Source organism: Salmo salar, chromosome ssa02, assembly GCF_905237065.1.
Source record: "Salmo salar chromosome ssa02, Ssal_v3.1, whole genome shotgun sequence".
Classification (NCBI taxonomy): Eukaryota; Metazoa; Chordata; class Actinopteri; order Salmoniformes; family Salmonidae; genus Salmo; species Salmo salar.
Window position 1 is genome coordinate 45,777,937 of NC_059443.1, and position 19,510 is coordinate 45,797,446.

The window sequence follows — 19,510 nt, forward strand, 5'->3', positions numbered from 1 at the left end:
TAATTGGGGTTGGGACTCTCAGTTGAAGGCAGGTGTTGTCTATCTGCCTTTGATTGAGAGCCCCATATATTAGGGTGTGTGTGTGATTTGTGGGTGTTGAGCTTTGCTTTGCCAGACTGTTTGTTAGTTGTTCGTTTTTCGGTTTTGTTATTTTGTATGTTCATTTTTGAAGATAATTAAAAATCAAGATGAGCATTCACGTACCTGCTGCGTTTTGGTCCATTTCTACCAACAAAAACTGTGACATCCCTTCTCTCCAAAGAAAGGTTAGCAGAAATTATGGAACCTACCTTCACATCCAAGACAACTGTGTGCTTGCTTTTGGGTCTGGATCTCTTGATGTTATGTAAAACATATTCGTTGCCTCACAAAGCAAACAAATCCAATTCAATGTCTCTCGGTCCTCTTTGTTGTCTCTACCTGTGGTGTGTAGGGGGATATTCATACAAATTCGCCCAGTGGTATAAACACGCGGTTGTATGTAGACTTATCTAGCCTATAGATTCCATAGTTCCCGAGCATGTATCCAAACGAAATATAATTAAATCCCGTCACAAACTACTCCAGCAAACGACAACATTCTGCTCCTGTCAAAAATGATTTTACAAAATATGTGAATATGCATTTGAATGAAAGCGTGGTGAGATCGCGAGACACCGTTTCGCACGGACAGATCTGCATATGAAAATTAGGGTTAGCCTGGGTCCAATTTTATTTAGCTGTTGTACTGTTTTTAATGAGACGGGGACACCGAGACGGACTGTCGGGGAAGGAAGGGCATAGGATGTGACTTTCATACAAGGCTACAAATGACATACAAATATAATGTATTACATCAACTATACCAGGGATAGTCAACTTTGACGGAGGTGGGCGCCAGAAGAACATCATCATGAGGGGCCGCAGTTGCTCGAGGATGTGTGTATCCACATGTGCATAACCCCCGACCCCACCACACCAAACCACATTGCCAGCCAAAAAATGACCATCCCCCTGTTGTTTTTTAAAGTTTTAGTTAATTTTGTGCAATTCTACACATTTTGCCATAGGGTGGAGAGAAATATTTGTTGTTTTTAATATGATATCTGAGTGAGTTTGACTAACTAAATCAATGGGGGCCCGGATGGTAATTCAACCATGATTACTACATTTAGATAGCTCACCACTAGACCAATTTACCATTATAAAAATGTTAGATGACATGGGCTAATTCAGTGACTATCAGTAACTGACATACAAAGAGAAAAACTGCTGATGCACAACCACATTTCGAAATTGCACCTTGTGTGTTCTACTATTCTAACATGTAACAGTAAGTTGAGACCCCGACTGAGTTTAATATATATATTGATCAGATGGCCTTCAAAAAACAAAACAAAGTACAATGGATAAAAACACAATTAGGCACATATAAAGAAACGTCGCAGTTATAAGTTTCCAAGCTTTGGCGCAGGCATATCAAGACGTTAACATTTTCATTTCCCCTGGACAGCTGACAAAAAAGATCATCCCTAATTTCGTTGTATAACCCACAGTAAAGCAAGGTATGAGCTTCAGTTTCAATTGAACCATCGTTACAAAAAGTACATACGTACACGTTTATCTAGGGAAGTGTTTATGTATTGACCAGTCTCAATAGCGAGAGGGGCCACTGACAATGACATGGTTCAGTAGGCTGCATACACCATTCATTATTTTTAGATTTTATGATTTGGTTCCCAACATTGAACCATTCTTGAGAAGTTTAGATGGCTTTTCCCCCCACATGTAGGTAGGCGTATCATTATTTTATAATCTTGTTTTTTTTTATCATTCAAATGATAACTGTAATGTATTTGCTACAATTTAACAGATCAGCTACGTCACTCCTCTCGACAGAACTTCGGACCAATCATCCGAGAGATATCGGTTTCAGTGCCGTATTTGCGCATGCGTATCGCGTGTGCTCCTGTGCGCGGGAGAGATTGACGGAAGTGAAAACCCCAAGCAGAGCATTCAGAAAGGATTTCAGGATTTCATCTGGAGGTGAGCTAGCTCGTTAACCAAACCAAGCTGTTTTTTTTTTAACTTTGCATTTCATTTGATGGTGTAACTGTAGTTTATTCAACAGTGCTGCTAATGTAGGTGTTTTGACGATGTTATTCTCGGCGGGGCATAAAGTCAAGACTCAGAGTAACTGCTTCTAGTAGAGAACCACGGCACAGATAGAACAGTGAGTTAGTTATACAAATCAAACATTAGTATTTCAGTGAACTGTAACGTTAGCTAGCTAGCTAAGTAACGTTAGAGGTTTGCCAACATTAGCCCTGTAAGATTACAAGGTTAACTTGGCTAACTACGTGTACGTTTTATAGATGTTGTTTAACTGTTGTCATTTGTATCGTTTCAAAAACGATTATATTGATAAAACATTGATTGTCATTCCCTGCACTTAACTTACTAACAGTAAGCTCGAACTATGAATTTGACACTTCCCCAGCCCCATTTCTCGTCTTCCCAACCAAAGTGCCATGGCCAGACTGTTGAAATGACAGATTGTGTCTTTAATGTCGCTTCTCTAAAGTGAAGACAATGGAAGAGGACATCAGCCAGTCGCTGACCCCGCCGGTGTCACCCTTCGCAGGGGAAAGCCAGTGTGAGCTGACCCCAGCCCTGCCACCCTGTTTCTCCTGTGCATTTGACCCGGGTCGGGATGACACCCGGTCACTGTCATCTGACAGTTATATTGGCAGGGGCTCCCTGAAACGGTAACGTCTCTATGAGCACAATGCTAAGGCATATCTTGGCAGGCTAATATTATACTGAACAAAAATATAAACGCAACAATTTCAAAGATTTTACTGAGTACCAGTTCATATAAGGAAATCAGTCAATTTAAATGAATTATTACATTCAGAAATACTCCTCAGTAATCCTTTATTCAGTGTATAATCTACTGTATAAGAGTACAGATACATAACATTAGGCACTTGTCATGGTAAATACAGAAGGAAAGTCCCTCCTACTTCATGGATCATGTCCCACAGTGTTTTTGAATGGCCTTGAAGAATATATAATCAAATTCAATAAAAAAGTGGTCGTTTAAGATGTATGTAAAATTATATTAGTATTTGTGGATTATTGACTTCTACCCGATGCCTTTCATGAAGATTTCTGATTGATTGAGTAAATTAATCCACAAATACAAATATAATATATATCTTAAATTACTGTGTTTTCATGAATTTGGCAATATAATCTTGAAGGCCATTCAATAACAGCATGGGACATGATCCAGGAAGTAGGTGGGACTTTCATACCGTATGTGACGCATAGTAACCTAAAAAGATCGTCAGATTGGACAGCTGATAACAGTGGACAGAAATAATATGTTGACCTTGTTATAATACAACAGAATCATTACCGAAAATATTGTTTTGGAAAACTCCCTGTCTTCAGTGTCTTTTAGGCTGCAGCAGATCTAAGTTACTATTGTCTTCCATAGGCTGCTGTTACGTCTGGCCCCAGCCCCTGCAGACTATGAAGATGACACAGTGGATATCTTTGGTTTCCCATGGGTGACAGAGACTGCTCTGGTGGAATCTACCAAGCTTTTGTTCGGCCTGTTCAGGTGGGAATACAGCCAGATAATGTGGAGTGTCATTCATTTATTTCAGACTATGTATAACTGCCTCACGGTCTCTAATTCTCAGGGTTTCGAGGTCAGTATGTCACAATTTGTTGTCACCTTTCAGGCAAAAGCTTCTTAAATTAGAGACCCTGGTGCAGTCCAGCTCTCATGACTTTGGTAAGCCAACTTAATGTATACCTTGCTGCTCATGGTTTTGTGAGGAGTTCATAAGTTGAAATTTGATAAAGCTTTATGGTAATAACCAAGTGGGATGTGATTTGATTTGGTATGGTGGTGGTTCGATTTTTTTCTGGGTTGTTGTGATGGGGAAATCTTGTGCTGTTTTGTTGTACTATATGTACTTGACAATGCTATGTTTCAGGCCAAGCCAGCAGCCTCCATTATGAGGCAGAAGACCTTAGGCAACAATGTGTGCTGTTTCTCCAATATGTCAAAGTCTTCCTATACAGGTAATGCTGCTGGTCAGTTATTACTGATTCTCACTGACTGTTCCTGGCCTAGGGCATAGGCTATATTTACTAGGCGTATCTAGTTCCAGTAAAACAGTGTAAGGATTTGTTTTTTGTTTAAAAGGTCAAAGGATCAGCATACAGGTCTGCCATCTGATTTTTCTGTGATTCCCTGTGTGACCTCTGCACCCTGCAGGTACCTGGAGCCCACCTGTCCCCTGGAGGAGGGCCCCTGTCACCCCTATGAGGAGCTGGAGGCTCAGCTACCCTCTGCTCTGCTGGAGGAGCTCTTTGGGGTCACCCTCTTCATAGGGCGCCTCAAAGACCTGCCAGCCAACATCCAGAGTGCCCTCACCATACAGCACCAGGGCAAGGTAGCTCCCCCCCCCCCCACACACACACACACACACACACACACACACAAAAAGCATGAATATTGTGAGTGAATACCAGACCTGGGTTCAAATATATGTGTATTTGAGTATCTGGTATTTAATATACTTTTTCTGTGTATTTGAATATTCAAATACACTGAATATTCAAATACACAGCCCAAAACAATAATTTTTATTTGACTATTTCAATGTAAAAAACAAATAGTCTGCCAAATTCTATTTCACAGTATGTTCACATACTTATTTCAAATGCTATTTTCAAATACCTGGGTTTAATGCATGAGAGTGTATTTGAGTCAGTGGATTTAAGTTTTTCAAATACTTTCCAAGTGTATTTCCAAATACATTGAAATATTCAACTACTTGTCTTTTCAAAGAAAATATATCTCAATACTTACCTCTGTCGTGGAAATTCTACACAGGGACACTCGAAGTCAATCTGAAATGAATCATTATTTATTATCAGCGCCTTGGAGAGGTTCCAACCAACTCAATTCACCAAGTACACATGTCGATCAGGAGCTCTACCGGGGCAGTCCCGTTAGTTCTCTTATATACTGCAGACAAGTTCTATTTGCATGATTTAGCTTATTCATCATTCATAATTAATTAATCATTAACGTTTGCTTCATTCATGTGACAGACCCCATGACGCAACACAACACCCAACACACCAGGAGGCTTCTTGTCTAGGCTGAGACCTTGAAACTGAGATATCTTTTGTTCTCAAATCAAGGGTCTGGGTGTACTGCCAACTTGCAGATACTGATAGTGAGGATTCGTTCAATCAGTTACATTATTAGAAATGCACATAAATAAAATGTCCCATTACATTTCGTAAGTATGTGAAAGTAATTTAGATATTTGAAGTATTTGAACCCAGGTCTGGTGAATACACCCTGGTATGCTTTTACTGTATATCTCCCCACAGCTGTTTCCTCCCTCCTGGCATTTGTTACACCTCCACCTGGACATCCACTGGTCAGTGTTGGAGATTCTCCACCTGCTGGGGCAGAGGATGCAAGGTATGTGTTGATTATATTGTTGTTATTTAGGATCTCGTCTAACCTATCATAGGTAAACTTCCAAGGCAAAACAAATTACATATGCAGTATTGTAAAAATCAAAAACGGATCTGAAATGCACAATATGAAGAGAGAATAAAATAAGTTGAGGCTGGTATTGTAGGTCTACTGAATCCTTATTTGTCCGTTTGACCTTTTCAGGTCAGGTGGTGTACGCCCACCAGTTTGTGAACCTGACAGGGGAGAACCTGACCAACAACAGCCTGTTTGAGGAGCATCTCTGCAACCTGCTCTCTGACCTCACTGGCATGGCCATGGGCAAATACAGCAAGGTACTGTGTATGGGGTTATACATGTGTGTTGTGTTCCTTAACAACACTAACCATTGAGTAAGCCATGAGGCAAACCCCTTAAAAATGTTCCAGTGGCGCCACACTATGGCTGACGTTGTGCTCCCATCTCTCTGTGGGTGGGTGGTATACTGTTGTATTTTATTAGGATCCTCATTAGCTGTTGCAAAAGCAGCAGCTACTCTTCCTGGGATACACATGAAACATGACATAATACGGAACATTAATAGACAAGAACAGCGCAAGGACAAAACTACTACATAAAAAATGTTTAAGGCACACGTAGCCTACATATCAATGCATACACACAAACTATCTGACCTAGATAGTTTGTGTGTATGCATTGATATGTAGGCTACGTGTGCCTACCAACAGCAACACCTCACGGCACAACTCCTCTCCCCTACTTGACCTAAGTAGGGGAGAGGAGTTGTGCCGTGAGGTGTTGCTGTTTTTTGAAACCAGGTTTGCTGTTTATTTGAGCAATATGAGATTGAACGGAGTTCCAGGCAATAATGGCTCTATATAATACTGTATGCTTTCTTGAATTTGTTCTGGATTTGGGGACTGAAAATACCCCAGGTGGCATTTCTGGTGGGGTAAGTGTGTGTGTCAGAGTTGTGTGTAAGATGACTATGCAAACAATTTGGGATTTTCAACACATTAATGTTTCTTATAAATGGAAGAGGTGATTCAGTCAGTCTCTCCTAAACTCTTAGCCAAGAGAAAGTATTTATATCAGCCCTCTGATTGCAATGAAGAGCAAGACGTGCCGCTCTGTTCTGGGCCAGCTGCACCTTAACTATGTCTTTCCGTGCAGCACACGACTGGACAATAATTAAGATTAGACAAAACTAGAGCCTGCAGAATTTGCTTTTTGCAGTGGTGTCAAAAAAGCAGAGCGTCTCTTTTATTCAGACAGTCCTCACCCCATCTTTACAACTAGAGGTCGACCGATTAATCGGAATGGCCGATTTAATTAGGCCCGATTTCAAGTTTTAATAACAATCGGTAATCGGTATTTTTGCCCACCGATTTGCCGAATTAAAAAAATATATGTTTTTTTATTATTTTATATTTTTATTTTTAATGTAAATATTTTTTAACTAGGCAATTCAGTTAAGAACATTCTTATTTTCAATGACGGCCTAGGAACGGTGGGTTAACTGCCTTGTGCAGGGGCAGAACGATAGATTTTTACATTGTCAGCTTGGGGATGCAACCTTACGGTTAACTAGTCCAACGCACTAACCACCTGCTTTACATTGCACTCCACGAGGAGCCTGCCTGTTACGCGAATGCAGTAGGAAGCCAAGGTAAGTTGCTAGCTAGCATTAAACTTATCATATAAAAACAATCAATCAATCATAATCACTAGTTAACTACACATGGTTGATGATATTACTAGTTTATCTAGCCTGTCCTGCGTTGCATATAATCGGTGCGCATTCGCGAAAAAGGTCTGTCGTTGCTCCAACTTGTACCTAACCATAAACATCAATGTCTTTCTTAAAATCAATACACAAGTATATATTTTTAAACCTGCATCTTTATTGCCTGCTGACATGAATTTATTTTAACTAGGGAAAATGTGTCACCTCTGCAACAGAGTCAGGGTATATGCAGCAGTTTGGGCCGCCTGGCAGCCGACTTCGCCAAACGGGGGATGATTTAACAAAAGCGCATTTGCGAAAAAAGCCCAATCGTTGCACGGCTGTACCTAACCATAAACATCAATGCCTTTCTTAAAATCAATACACAGAAGTATATATTTTTAAACCTGCATATTTAGCTAAAAGAAATCCAAGTTAGCAGGCAATATTAACCAGGTGAAATTGTCACTTCTCTTCCGTTCATTGCACGCAGAGTCAGGGTATACGCAACAGTTTGGGCTGCCTGGCTCGTTGCGAACTAATTTGCCAGAATTTTACGTAATTATGACATAACATTGAAGGTTGTGCAATGTAACAGGAACATTTAGACTTATGGATGCGACCCGTTAGGTAAAATACGGAACGGTTCTGTATTTCACTGAAAGAATAAATGTGATAGTTTCCGGATTCGATCTAAGGCTCGTGTTTCTGTGTGTTATTATGTTATAATTAAGTCTATGATTTGATAGAGCAGTCTAACTGAGCGATGGTAGGCAGCAGCAGGCTCGTAAGCATTCATTCAAAATAGCACTTTCGTGCATTTTGCCAGAAGCCCTTCGCAATGCATTGCGCTGTTTATGACTTCAAGCCTGTCAACTCCAAAGATGAGGCTGGTGTAACCGATATGAAATGGCTAGCTAGTTAGCCGGGTGCGCGCTAATAGCGTTTGAAACGTCACTCACTCTGAGACTTGGGCGTGGTTGTTCCCCTTGCTCTACATGGGTAACGCTGCTTCGAGGGTGGCTGTTGTCGATGTGTTCCGGGTTCGAGCCCAGGTAGGAGCGAGGAGAGGGACGGAAGCTATACTGTTACATTGGCAATACTAAAGTGCCTATAAGAACATCCAATAGTCAAAGGTATATGAAATACAAATTGTATAGAGAGAAATAGTCCTATAATTCCTATAATAACTACAACCTAAAACTTCTTACCTGGGAATATTGAAGACTCATGTTAAAAGGAACCACCAGCTTTCATATGTTCTCATGTTCTGAGCAAGGAACTTAAACGTTAGCTTTCTTACATGGCACATAATGCACTTTTACTTTCATCTCCAACACTTTGTTTTTGCATTATTTAAACCAAATTGAACATGTTTCATTATTTATTTGAGGCTAAATTGATTTTTATTGATGTATTATATTAAGTTAAAATAAGTGTTCATTCAGTATTGTTGTAATTGTCATAATTACAAATAAATAAATAAATAAATAAATCGGCCGATTAATCGATATTGGCTTTTTTGGTCCTCCAATAATCGGTATCAGCGTTGAAAAATCATAATCGGTCGACCTCTATTTACAACCATTGAATCTATATGTTTTGACCATGACAGTTTACGCAAAGTAATTTAGTCTCCTTAACTTGTTCAACAGCCACACCATTCATTACCAGAGTCAGCTGAGGTCTAGAACTTAGGGAATTATTTTTTACCAAATACAATGCTCTTAGTTTTAGAGATGTTCAGGACCAGCTCATTACTGGCCACCCATTCCAAGACAGACTGCAACTCTAAGGATTTCAGTGACTATTAGCTGGGGTTGTTGATGCTTATATGGTTGAATCATCAGCATACATGGACACACATGCTTTGTTTAGTGGCAGGTCATTGGTAGAAATAGAAAAAGTAGAGGGCCTAGAGAGCTGCCCTGCGGTACACCACTCGTTACATGTTTGACATTAGATAAGCTTCCATTTGAGTTCTGTTAGATGGATAGCTCTGAATCCATGATATGACAGAGGTTGAAAAGCCATAACACACGTTTTTTTTCAACAACAGGTTATGGTCAATAATATCAAAGGCTGCATGAAATCTAACAGTACAGCATCCACAATCTTCTTATTATAATCAATTTCTTTCAATCAATCATCAGTCATTTGTGTCAGTGCAGTACATTTTGAGTGCCCTTCTCTATAAGCATGCTGAAAGTGTGTTGTTAATTTGTTTACAGAGAAATAGCACTGTATTTGGTCAAACACAATTCTTTCCAACAGTTTGCTAAGAGCTTTCAGAAAGTTTATAGGTCTGCTGTTAGAACCAGTAAAGGCCGCTTTGCCACTCTTGGGTAGTTGAATTACTTTGGCTTCCCTCCAGGCCTGAGGACAGACTTTCCTCTAGGCTCAGATTAAAGATATGACGGATAGGAGTGTCCACAGAGTCAGCTATCATCCTCAGTAGCTTTCCATCTAAGTTGTCAATGCCAGGAGGTTTGTCATTATTGATCGATAACAATAATTTGTCCACATCTCCCACACTAACTTTACAAAATTAAAACATGCAAATATTTTCTTTGGTTAATTGTTTTCTTGGCTCACTGTTCGTTGTTTGCATTTCCTGCCTAAGTCTGCCCACTTTGCCAATGAAGTAATCAATATGCAGTAAGTCAGCCAGTCAGATGTACAGCCAGACTTATTAGCCACTCCTTTTGCCCCATCTCTTTGAACCATACACTTTTTCAATTCCTCATTAATCCATGGAGCCTTAACAGTTCTAACAATCAGTTTTTTAACATGTGCATGTTTATCAATAATTGGAAGAAGCAATTTCATAAATTCATCAAGTGCAGGGTCTGCATGCTCCTTATTAATCACATCAGACCAACAAATATTTTTTAACATCATCCACATGTCACAGCAAAATCTTTTGTATGATCTCTTATACACTATTTTAGGCCCAGCTGTTGGAATGTTGGCTTTTCTGGATATAGCTACTATATTGTGATCACTGCATCCAATGGGTACGGATACAGCTTTAGAACAAAGTTCTACAGTATTAGTAAAAATGTGATCGATACATGCGGATGATCTTGTTCCTGTAGTGTTTGTAAACACCCTGGTAGGTTTATTAATAACCTGAAACAGATTACAGGCATTGGTTAACGTAAGAAGCTTCCTCTTGAGTGGACAACTTGATGAAAACCAGTCAATATTCCGGTCCCCCAGAAAGTAGACCTCTCTGTTTACATCACATACACTATCAAGCTTTTCACACACATTATTTAGATACTGACTGTTAGCACTTGGTGGCCTATAGCAACACCCCAAAAGAAAAGGCTTTAGATAAGCCAAGTGAACCTGCAACCACAACACTTCATTAACACTTGACATAAGACCTTCTGTAAGCATTACAGGGATATGGCTCTGAATATTTATACAGCAACACCTCCCCCATAAGCATGTTTTTGTCTCTTCTATAGATGTTATATCCTGTATTGCTGCTGCTGTATCAAATGAATTATCCAAGTGACTCTCAGAAATGGCTAGTATATGAATGTTATCTGATGTTAGCAAGTTATTGATTTCATGAACCTTATTTCTAAGGCTGCATATATTAATATGGGCTATTTTCAGCCCTTTCCTTGGTACCTTATCAGAGATAGACATAATAGTGAAAAGAGCAAACAAAGCAAGATAAAAAAAAAAAATGCATTCAGCAGTCCATTAATCAATTGGTGTGTGTGCTGCGGGGTTGAAGCTACAAACCCATAGGCTTGGTTCTCTCATCCCTTCCAGGCTTCTGTGAGGGAGGGTGGACAATGAGCCTGTCATGGCGGATGTAAGCAATGTGGTTGTGTCTAAGAGTTGGGTGGGAAGAAAAACAAATTCCTAATAACTTTTCATATGGTTATAATACTGCCTGGAAAGGGTGAAATCGATAGGTAGTTTAAAGCCTACAGGCAACATTTACATCTCCGTAAGAGTTAGTAGCCTCTTCCGAGGGTATTCCTAACTCTTTCCTCTGTTCTAGGTAAGGCCTACTGAGGCCCTGACCAGCCATCACTACCACTGCACCTGCACCAAAGAGCTGTGGATACTACTTATACACTTACTGGAACACAGGAGCAAAGTGTTACACACACAGGTGAACACACATTCACAGTTGATGTAACTCTATGATTCGGTGACCACTGCAATGAATCAAATTTGACATAGTGTTTGTATTTACAACTGTGTGTGTGTGTGTGTGTGTGTGTGTGTGTTCCCCCAGTCTTTCTGGAACTACATGAACAAACTGCTGCGGTCTCTGATCAGTGGCCAGCCTGTAGCAGAGCAGTACGGTGTGCTCCCTACACACTGTAAAGACCCTCTGGGCTTCACCTGGTGGCTTGTCACTCACTTGGCTGAGCTGGGACAATACAGCCGCAACGGGGCCTTCCAAAACGAGGTAATCTACCTGAGATTAGGGGGCTATAAGGAGGGATGTCCTAAACTGTAAAGGGGTGTGGTTTTTCCTGATTAATCAGATATGGCAGAATTTCTGAAATGTGTCCTCCATTTATAGTTGAAACGGTCAAAATCCTGATTTGTCCCGATCGCATCCCCTGCAATTTTGACTTGCCAAGCTTATTAGACTGTATGTTTTGTTGGTAATATAATGTATGCTCTGGTCTCACAGAAACAGCTGGAGGACAACTGGAGTTTTGTGGGTGAGCTGCTCAAGTCCACCTGTAATCGTAACCCTAAGGTAGGCTCTCGCTCAAAGAGGATATGGGTTATGGATGGGTGCATGGTTTGTGTGTACAGTTATAATTTGTTTGTTGATTGATCTGTGTGTGTTGCAGAGAGCGCTACAGGAGGATCAGATCAGAATGCACGTCCACTGCTGCCTGAGTCTGTCTCTGCTGTGGAAACCTAACAACAGCACTGTCACCACACTCTGGGAGTACTACAGCAAAAACCTGGTAAAGAATACCTCTAACACACCACTCTAAAACATGGACAATATGTAATGTACAGTATGTTTGATGTGTATGAGATGTTATTTCTATTATATACAGCAGAATTATGTGCCCATTAACCCCCCAAAATATCCCAATTACATTCTCCCCTTCCCTTCAGAGCGGTTCGTTCACAGTGCCCTGGTTAGGGGTGTCGGGGCTCGGCAGCGTGAGCAGAACCCCCCTGGCCCTGTTGGACCAGGCCCGGAGCTGCTGCTCCCCTTCCCCCCTTCGTTCCTCCGGCCACACCCAGCTGTATCGCTCAGCCAACTCCTTTCACATCTTCCTCAGAGTGCTGGCTCTCTACCTGGCCCAGGAGAACGCAGGTGGCGCCCCTTGGAGGCAGATCAAGGGCAGGTGAGGTGTGTGTGTGTGTGTGTGTGTGTGTGTGTGTGTGTGTGTGTGTGTGTGTGTGTGTGTGTAGGGATGGGTAACATGGAGGGGTACAGAAAAAGAGGCCAGTTAAACCCCTATGGTACTCTTTAAATGGAGCTAAATTAGTTTAGTTCAATATTATGTTGATATGAAATACTAATAATACCCCCAAGGGGGACAGGTGAGTCCACATTCACAGACACGACTCTCTGTGCCTTGATCTTGACGTGTCTGTGCCTGCCAGGTGTGGCACAGCCCCTCTCTGAGGCTTTGCTATTTGCTCAGACTCCCAGGGAAAGCAGATGTCTCGGGAGGAACCTCCACTTGCCTCTCCTCTCCTCCCAGTGGAGACCAGCCTAGTCCCACTGAGCCCCACATAAAACCCACAGCTGCTTCCCAAACTCCCCCAGTTATGGCTCCTCTTTCTGGGGGAGACCAAAGACAATAAGCCCATCCAAGCCCATGGATCCCAACATCAGAACGTGGCCTGGGACGGGCCCGGCTGGGCGCCAGTGAGGAGGATAAATCCGCCTAATGACTTCCCTCTGTCTGGAACGTGCTCAGCCGCTCCGCAGACATGAAGGCTAATTAGCTAACGAGCATGGCGGTTAATTCCCCTTAACGAAGCCGTGTTGGTTTCCAGCACGGATGGGGGTGGGCAGCGGCAGGAAGGTTGCTGGCAGGGACTGGGCTGGGCCTGGTCCAGATTAGAACACCCCCTCTCCCTCTCTCTGCTCCAGTTCCCTCGAGAAGAGCCGGGGCGTGCTTACGGCGTTCCGGCAGCGTTCCTGCTGGCTCCGTGGGAGGCCTGTGGTGGCTGCATTAATGGGATCGACTGGGAGAGCGCTGATCTCTTATGCCGGGAGTCGTGAGCATCTGCTCGCCTCCGGAAAAAGCTGTCCAGGATAAACAAACACACAGACGGACTGATAGACAGAAAACACAGGAAAAAGCCTCCCAACCTGTTACAGACAAACTATAAATCCATTTCCCACTGCTGTTTTTCTTTTCTTTAACCACTAGGCAGGTAGCCTAGTGTTTAGAGCGTTGGGCCAGTAACCGAAAGGTTGCTAGATCGAATGACAAGGTAAAAATCTGTCGTTCTGCCCCTGAACAAGGCAGGTTAACCCACTGAAGACATCAAAACTATCAAATAACACATACGGAATCTTGTAGTAACCAAAAAAGTGTTAAACATATACAGTACCAATCTTCTTTAAAGTAGCCACCCTTTGCCTTGATGACAGCTTTGCACACTCTTGGCATTCTCTCAACCAGCTTCATGAGGAAAGGTTTTCCAACAGTCTTGAAGGAGTTCCCACATGCTGAGCACTTGTTGGCTGCTTTTCCTTCACTCTGCGGTCCAACTCATCACAAACCATCTCGATTGGGTTGAGGTCGGGTGATTGTGGAGGCCAGGTCATCTGATGCAGCACTCCATCCCCACTCTCTTTCTTGGTCAAATAGTCCTTACACAGCCTGGAGGTGTGTTTTGGGTCATTTTCCTGTTGAAAAACAAATGATAGTCCCACTAAGTGCAAACCAGATGGGATGGTGTATTGCTGCAGAATGCTGTGGTAGCCATGCTGGTTAAGTATGCCTTCAATTATAAATAAATCACAACAGTGTCACCAGCAAAGCACCATCACACCTCCATGCTTCACGGTGGGAACCACATATGCGGAGATCATCCGTTCACCTACTCTACGTCTTACAAAGACACAGCGGTTGGAAACAAAAATCTCAAATTTGGACTCATCAGACCAAAGGACAGATTTCCACTGGTCTAATGTCCATTGGCCCAAGCAAGTCTCTTCTTCTTATTGGTGTCCTTTAGAAGTGGTTTCTTTGCAGCAATTGGACCATGAAGTCCTGATTCACGAAGTCTCCTCTGTACAGTTGATGTTGAGATGCGTCTGTCACTTTAACTCTGATGCATTTATTTGGGCTGCAATTTGAGGTGCAGTTAACTCTAACTTATCCTCTGCACCAGAGGTACCTCTGGGTTTTCCTTTCCTGTGGCGGTCCTCATGAGAGCCAGTTTCATCATAGCGCTTGATGGTTTTTGCGACTGCACTTGAAAAAACTTTCAAAGTCCTTGACATTTTCCGGATTGACTGACCTTCATGTCTTAAAGTAAGGATGGACTGTCATTTCGCTTTGCTTTTTGGAGCAGTTCTTGCCATAGTATGGACTTGGTCTTTTACCAAATAGGGCTATCTTCTGTATACCACCACTACCTTGTCACAACACAACTGATTGTCTCAAATACATTAAGAAGGAAAGAAATTACACAAATTAACTTTTAACAAGGCACACCTGTTAATTGAAATGCATTCCGGGTGACTACCTCATGGGGGCGGCAGGTAACCTAGTGGTTAGAGCATTGGACTAGTAACCGAAAGGTTGCAAGATCAAATCCCCAAGCTGACAAGGTAAAAAATCTGTTGTTTTGCCCCTGAACAAGGCAGTTAACCCACTGTTCCTACGCCGTCATTGAAAATAAGAATTTATTCTTAACTGACTTTCCTAGTTAAATAAAGGAAAAATAAAAAAAATGCTGGTTGAGAGAATGCCAATAGTTTGCAGAGCTGTCATCAAGGCAAAGGGTGGCTACTTTGAAGAATCTCAAATATAAAATATATTTTGATTTAACACTTTTTTTTTGGGTTAGTACATGATTCCATGTGTGTTATTTCATAGTTTTGATGTCTTCACTATAATTCTACAATGTAGAAATGAATGAGTAGGTGTGTCCAACCTTTTGACTGGTACTGTAGATGTTTCAAAGGTCTGCATCAGTGGCTTGTAGGCTATGCATGAAAGCCAGGAGATGCTAAATGTGTTTTATTTAAATTAACGGTCAATTACCGTGAGACCGGCAGTTTTTTGCTTGACAATCACCGGCTGGCAAAATTTCATGACCGCCACAGCCCCGGGTGGTGTGTGTGTGTGTGTGTGCTAGTTATTGATCTCCTAACTGGTGTTGCAGTAGATTGGTTTGACAGAGAGGGTGACTGCGTGCCTACTGTTGAGTGTCTGACATTTTATCATGATCTCTAAAGGCATTGGTTCACAGTGCCCGTAGGATCTAACAACGATGCGCTGGGTGTTTTTCTCATACACACACACACCTGGCATGCCTCTTATCAGCACCAGAGAAGGAGTGATGGAGGAAGGTGCGGGTGGGGAGATCTACCCATAAACATTTGAAGACTTGAATTTTGGTTTGGGCGGTGCAGTCTGATCTTGACTAGAGCAATGCAAAGTCTCAGTGAAAGATGAATAATATGTCACACACTCAATTTGAACTGTGACATTACTATCTCTTCATCTTATGACCAATGGAAACTCATGTCCCTTGTTTCTCATCCATCTCTCTTGCTCACTCCTCTCCAGGGTGTACTCCAAGTTCCACCAGCGACGGATGCAGGAACTCTCCGAGGCTGGGCTGATGAACTTCCTGCTGCTGTTCGTTGTGGTGGCCCGGCAGGCCGAGCTGGAAGACGTGGCCGGCCGGGCCTGTGAGCTGCTGGGCCTGCTCCCTCCGGACTCCCCCCCTGCCCAGCGGAGCCTGGTGTGGAGGGGCCAGCTGGCTCTCTTACTGCTCTTCCAGGAGAGGGGCCTTGACGTGGGGGCCCAAGCTAGCTGGCTGGCCTCCTCCTTCTCTCAGACAGCCAGGGAGTTCTACCTGAAGACCACAGAACCGTCTCGCCGCCTGGCCCTCTGGGGCCCCCTGGGGTCCTACCTTGAGGGTGTGGCCGAGGTGTTTGAGACGAGCGCGAGTCTCGGTCTGTCGGAGGAGAAGCTACTCAACGAGGGGTTCGGTCTGCTGCTGCCTGCCTGCCGCCAGTCGGAGCTGAGCTCTGCCCTGGGCTTTCTGCAGATCGTGCTGAGGGAGCTACGGTGAGCGAGGGGGGACAAACACTTAGCAACTCACTGAGACACACTTAACACAAATACCCACACACACACTACACATTGACGAGCAGACAGACGGAGTGACGGACAGACAGACATGCTTTTAGGCATTGGTCTTAGACCCTACAACTAGAGCCTGGAGTTTTTGCTGGCATGATCACGTGAAAAAACTCCTACCCCTACCGATCAATGCTGAGATCTAGAAGCAGTAAAGGGGTCAGTCAGGCCCCAGTACTGACACCTACAAAGGCAGGATTGTGCTGTCCTCTGTCCCCCCCCTCCACCCCTACGGTAAACCCAGCCCATCCATTGTGTACAGAGGCCCCTCTCTGTCTCTTGGGACCCCGTGGCCCCCAGGTCACCTTCAGCAGGTGCTGGCAGAGGCTTGAGTATAGTTACGGCCTCTAGAGGCCCCAGTGCGGTCACCATGGGTATAGCGGCAGGTCGTGAGTATGTGGAGAGTGGAGACGAGTCTGGGTGAGTTCATCGGCGGGCCAAGGGTGTGTGTTACACGGACAACCCGATCAGAGGTCAAAGGTTTAGAGAGAAAGACACCTGTTTCACCTGTGCCTGTTTGGTGAGAGCAGTAGTAAAAGGGTAGGACAGTGGCGTCAGGAGGGAGAGGGTGTCTGGTGGTATCTGAATGGATCGGACCACTACAGTGTTGTTGTTGTTCAGTTTGGATTACCCTGAGTCAGCGCTAGTGAAGCAGTAAGCTGCCAGCCTGCAATAATCCTCACTCATAACTTATATGAGTGTGTGCTTGCTTTGACTCTCCTGTGTATACATGCACACATTCCCACAGACACACACACCTCCAAGGGGAAACACTAAGTGTGCTAGTGCTGAGATTTGCCAGGGACCTCACAATACGGAATCACGCTACTTAAGTGCATATACGATATAAAAAATAATTGTGCGATATTGTCGATACGATATATATATATATATATATCGTTTAAAAAAAATCCTGATATGTAACTGTAGATTTTTTCCCCCTATCACTAAAGTGTGGTCTTCTCATATGTCAGTCCAGGCTCCCGTAACGCGGCATATCTCGTTAGCTTCGCTAATTCAAGAAACTTCCCCATCGCATATCTCGGGGTTGGAGGGCACTCATTTGCACAAACTCCCAAAGGGGACAGTGTTATGGCTGAGATCATGCTGACCCATTTAACTAAATAAAAAAAAGCGCTCTCTCGAATTCATCCTGCCAAATTACGCTTAATTCTCCTTCCTGGCTGTACTTGGTATCTCTGTGATTAATGCGTTTTCAGTGACACAATTAACAGGTAATTATGTAGTCCTGCAAATTGTGCCTCGCCGTCATTATGTTTATTAAGAGCAGAGCAGAATCTGCACACATTAAGAGAATTACCCCGCCAGAGGCTGCGACCGAGAGGTAGGTGTGTGTTTGACAACCACTGACTCGGATGGCCGTCGCCAAGGCCGGCCGGCCGGCCGCCCAACAGCCAACCAGGAGGCTAATTCCTCACATTTCATTCCTTCCCATGATCCTGCGCGTGGGAGCTTGAGACCCCTGTGTCGCCAGAGGGTGTGTGTGAGGTCTCAGTGGTACACATTCAGTATTATATTGGGGGGGCGGGTGGTGGACAATTATCTGAGATCTTAATGAAGTGCTGTCCTCCGTATCTAGACCCTACGCCCCTACACCTTGGCCCTCCATTGGACCTTGAGTCTCTCTCTGAAGGAGCAGTGGATGGGCATTATGGAGGTGGTGGGAGGCAATAGTTGTTTTCCCCTGTCATTATTTAAGGCCCAGTGCAATCATAAACATCATTTTCCTGTGTTTTATATGCATTTCCACACCGAGGTTGGATAATACTGTGTAATTGTGAAAAGAATGAAAATGCCCGTTTAGTGTAAGAGCTGTTTGAAAATACCGCCTGAAATTTCAGCCTGTTTTGGCCTGCCTAATTACATTAGTTAATAGACCAATAAGAAAGAGTTCCAAACCTCTCAGGCAATAACTGCTAGTTTTCAGTTTTTCCCTCTTCACTCAGACCCACTCCCAGACAGTCCTTGCAAAATTGTTTCTTGAGAAATTCCTCTTTGCTTAGAAGCTATTTTTGTTTATTTTTATGGATGGGTATTTTAAATATTTTCACTATTACAATAATATGATATTTTTTCAGATATCCAGATAGTTGAAATACTATCTAAAAATTTTTTTAAAAACATGGTAACGGGGCCTCCCGAGTGGTGCAGTGGTCTAAGGCACTGTATCACAACTTTGCGTCGATTTAAAGATCTACACATGGAGCCCCTTTGATTAGCCGACAATAACAACAAACGCATTCTACCGGTGTAGTCTATGGTATGTCTTAAATACACTGAACAAAAATATAAACACGACATGCAACAATATAAAAAGATTTTACTGAGTTACAGTTCAAATAAGGAAATCAGTTAATTTATTTAAATTCATTAGACCTTAATCTATGGATTTCACATGACTGGGAATACAGATATGCATGTGTTTCTCACGGATGCATATCAAGGTAGTGGCGTGGATCAAAAAAACAGTCAGTATCTGGTGTGACCACCATTTGCCTCATGCAGTGCAACACATCTCCTTCACATATAGTTGATCAGGCTGTGAAATGTTGTCCTACTCTTCAATGGCTGTGCAAAGTTGCTGGATATTTTTTTTAATTGTATTTATTTAACCTGGTAGGCCAGTTTAGAACAAGTTCTCATTTACAACTGCGATCTGGCCAAGACAAAGCAAAGCAGTGCGACAAAAACAATAGTTACAAATGGGATAAACATTCTTACAGTCAATAACACAATTGAAAAATCTGTATACAGTGTGTGCAAATGAAGTAAGGAGGTAAAGCAATAAATAGGCCAATAGTGGCAAAGTAATTGCAATTTACACTGGAGTGATACAGTTGAAGTCGGAAGTTTACATACACTTAGGTTGGAGTCATTAACTATAGTTTTGGCAAGTCCATTAGGACATCTACTTTG

General features: G+C 42.8%; 1 protein-coding gene across 3 annotated transcripts in view; it reads left to right on the forward strand.

The window, feature by feature from the left end:
- Nucleotides 1-1,927: 1,927 nt before the first annotated feature.
- Nucleotides 1,928-19,510, forward strand: part of mms22l (MMS22-like, DNA repair protein) — a 29,362-nt gene continuing 11,779 nt past the window's right edge. The window contains exons 1-15 of one of the 3 annotated variants that reach the window (XM_014168873.2): nucleotides 1,975-2,025; nucleotides 2,111-2,212; nucleotides 2,564-2,747; nucleotides 3,485-3,610; nucleotides 3,735-3,787; nucleotides 3,993-4,080; nucleotides 4,277-4,454; nucleotides 5,407-5,500; nucleotides 5,702-5,832; nucleotides 11,251-11,364; nucleotides 11,491-11,667; nucleotides 11,899-11,967; nucleotides 12,065-12,184; nucleotides 12,342-12,577; nucleotides 15,995-16,501. In XM_014168873.2, the coding sequence (XP_014024348.1) occupies nucleotide 2,212; nucleotides 2,564-2,747; nucleotides 3,485-3,610; nucleotides 3,735-3,787; nucleotides 3,993-4,080; nucleotides 4,277-4,454; nucleotides 5,407-5,500; nucleotides 5,702-5,832; nucleotides 11,251-11,364; nucleotides 11,491-11,667; nucleotides 11,899-11,967; nucleotides 12,065-12,184; nucleotides 12,342-12,577; nucleotides 15,995-16,501 (2,078 nt within the window). In that variant the 5' untranslated portion in view covers nucleotides 1,975-2,025; nucleotides 2,111-2,211. Of the gene's footprint in view, nucleotides 2,026-2,110; nucleotides 2,213-2,479; nucleotides 2,748-3,484; nucleotides 3,611-3,734; nucleotides 3,788-3,992; nucleotides 4,081-4,276; nucleotides 4,455-5,406; nucleotides 5,501-5,701; nucleotides 5,833-11,250; nucleotides 11,365-11,490; nucleotides 11,668-11,898; nucleotides 11,968-12,064; nucleotides 12,185-12,341; nucleotides 12,578-15,994; nucleotides 16,502-19,510 lie in introns of all 3 variants that reach the window. The other 2 variants (XM_014168882.2, XM_014168892.2) reach the window with 2 other exon arrangements.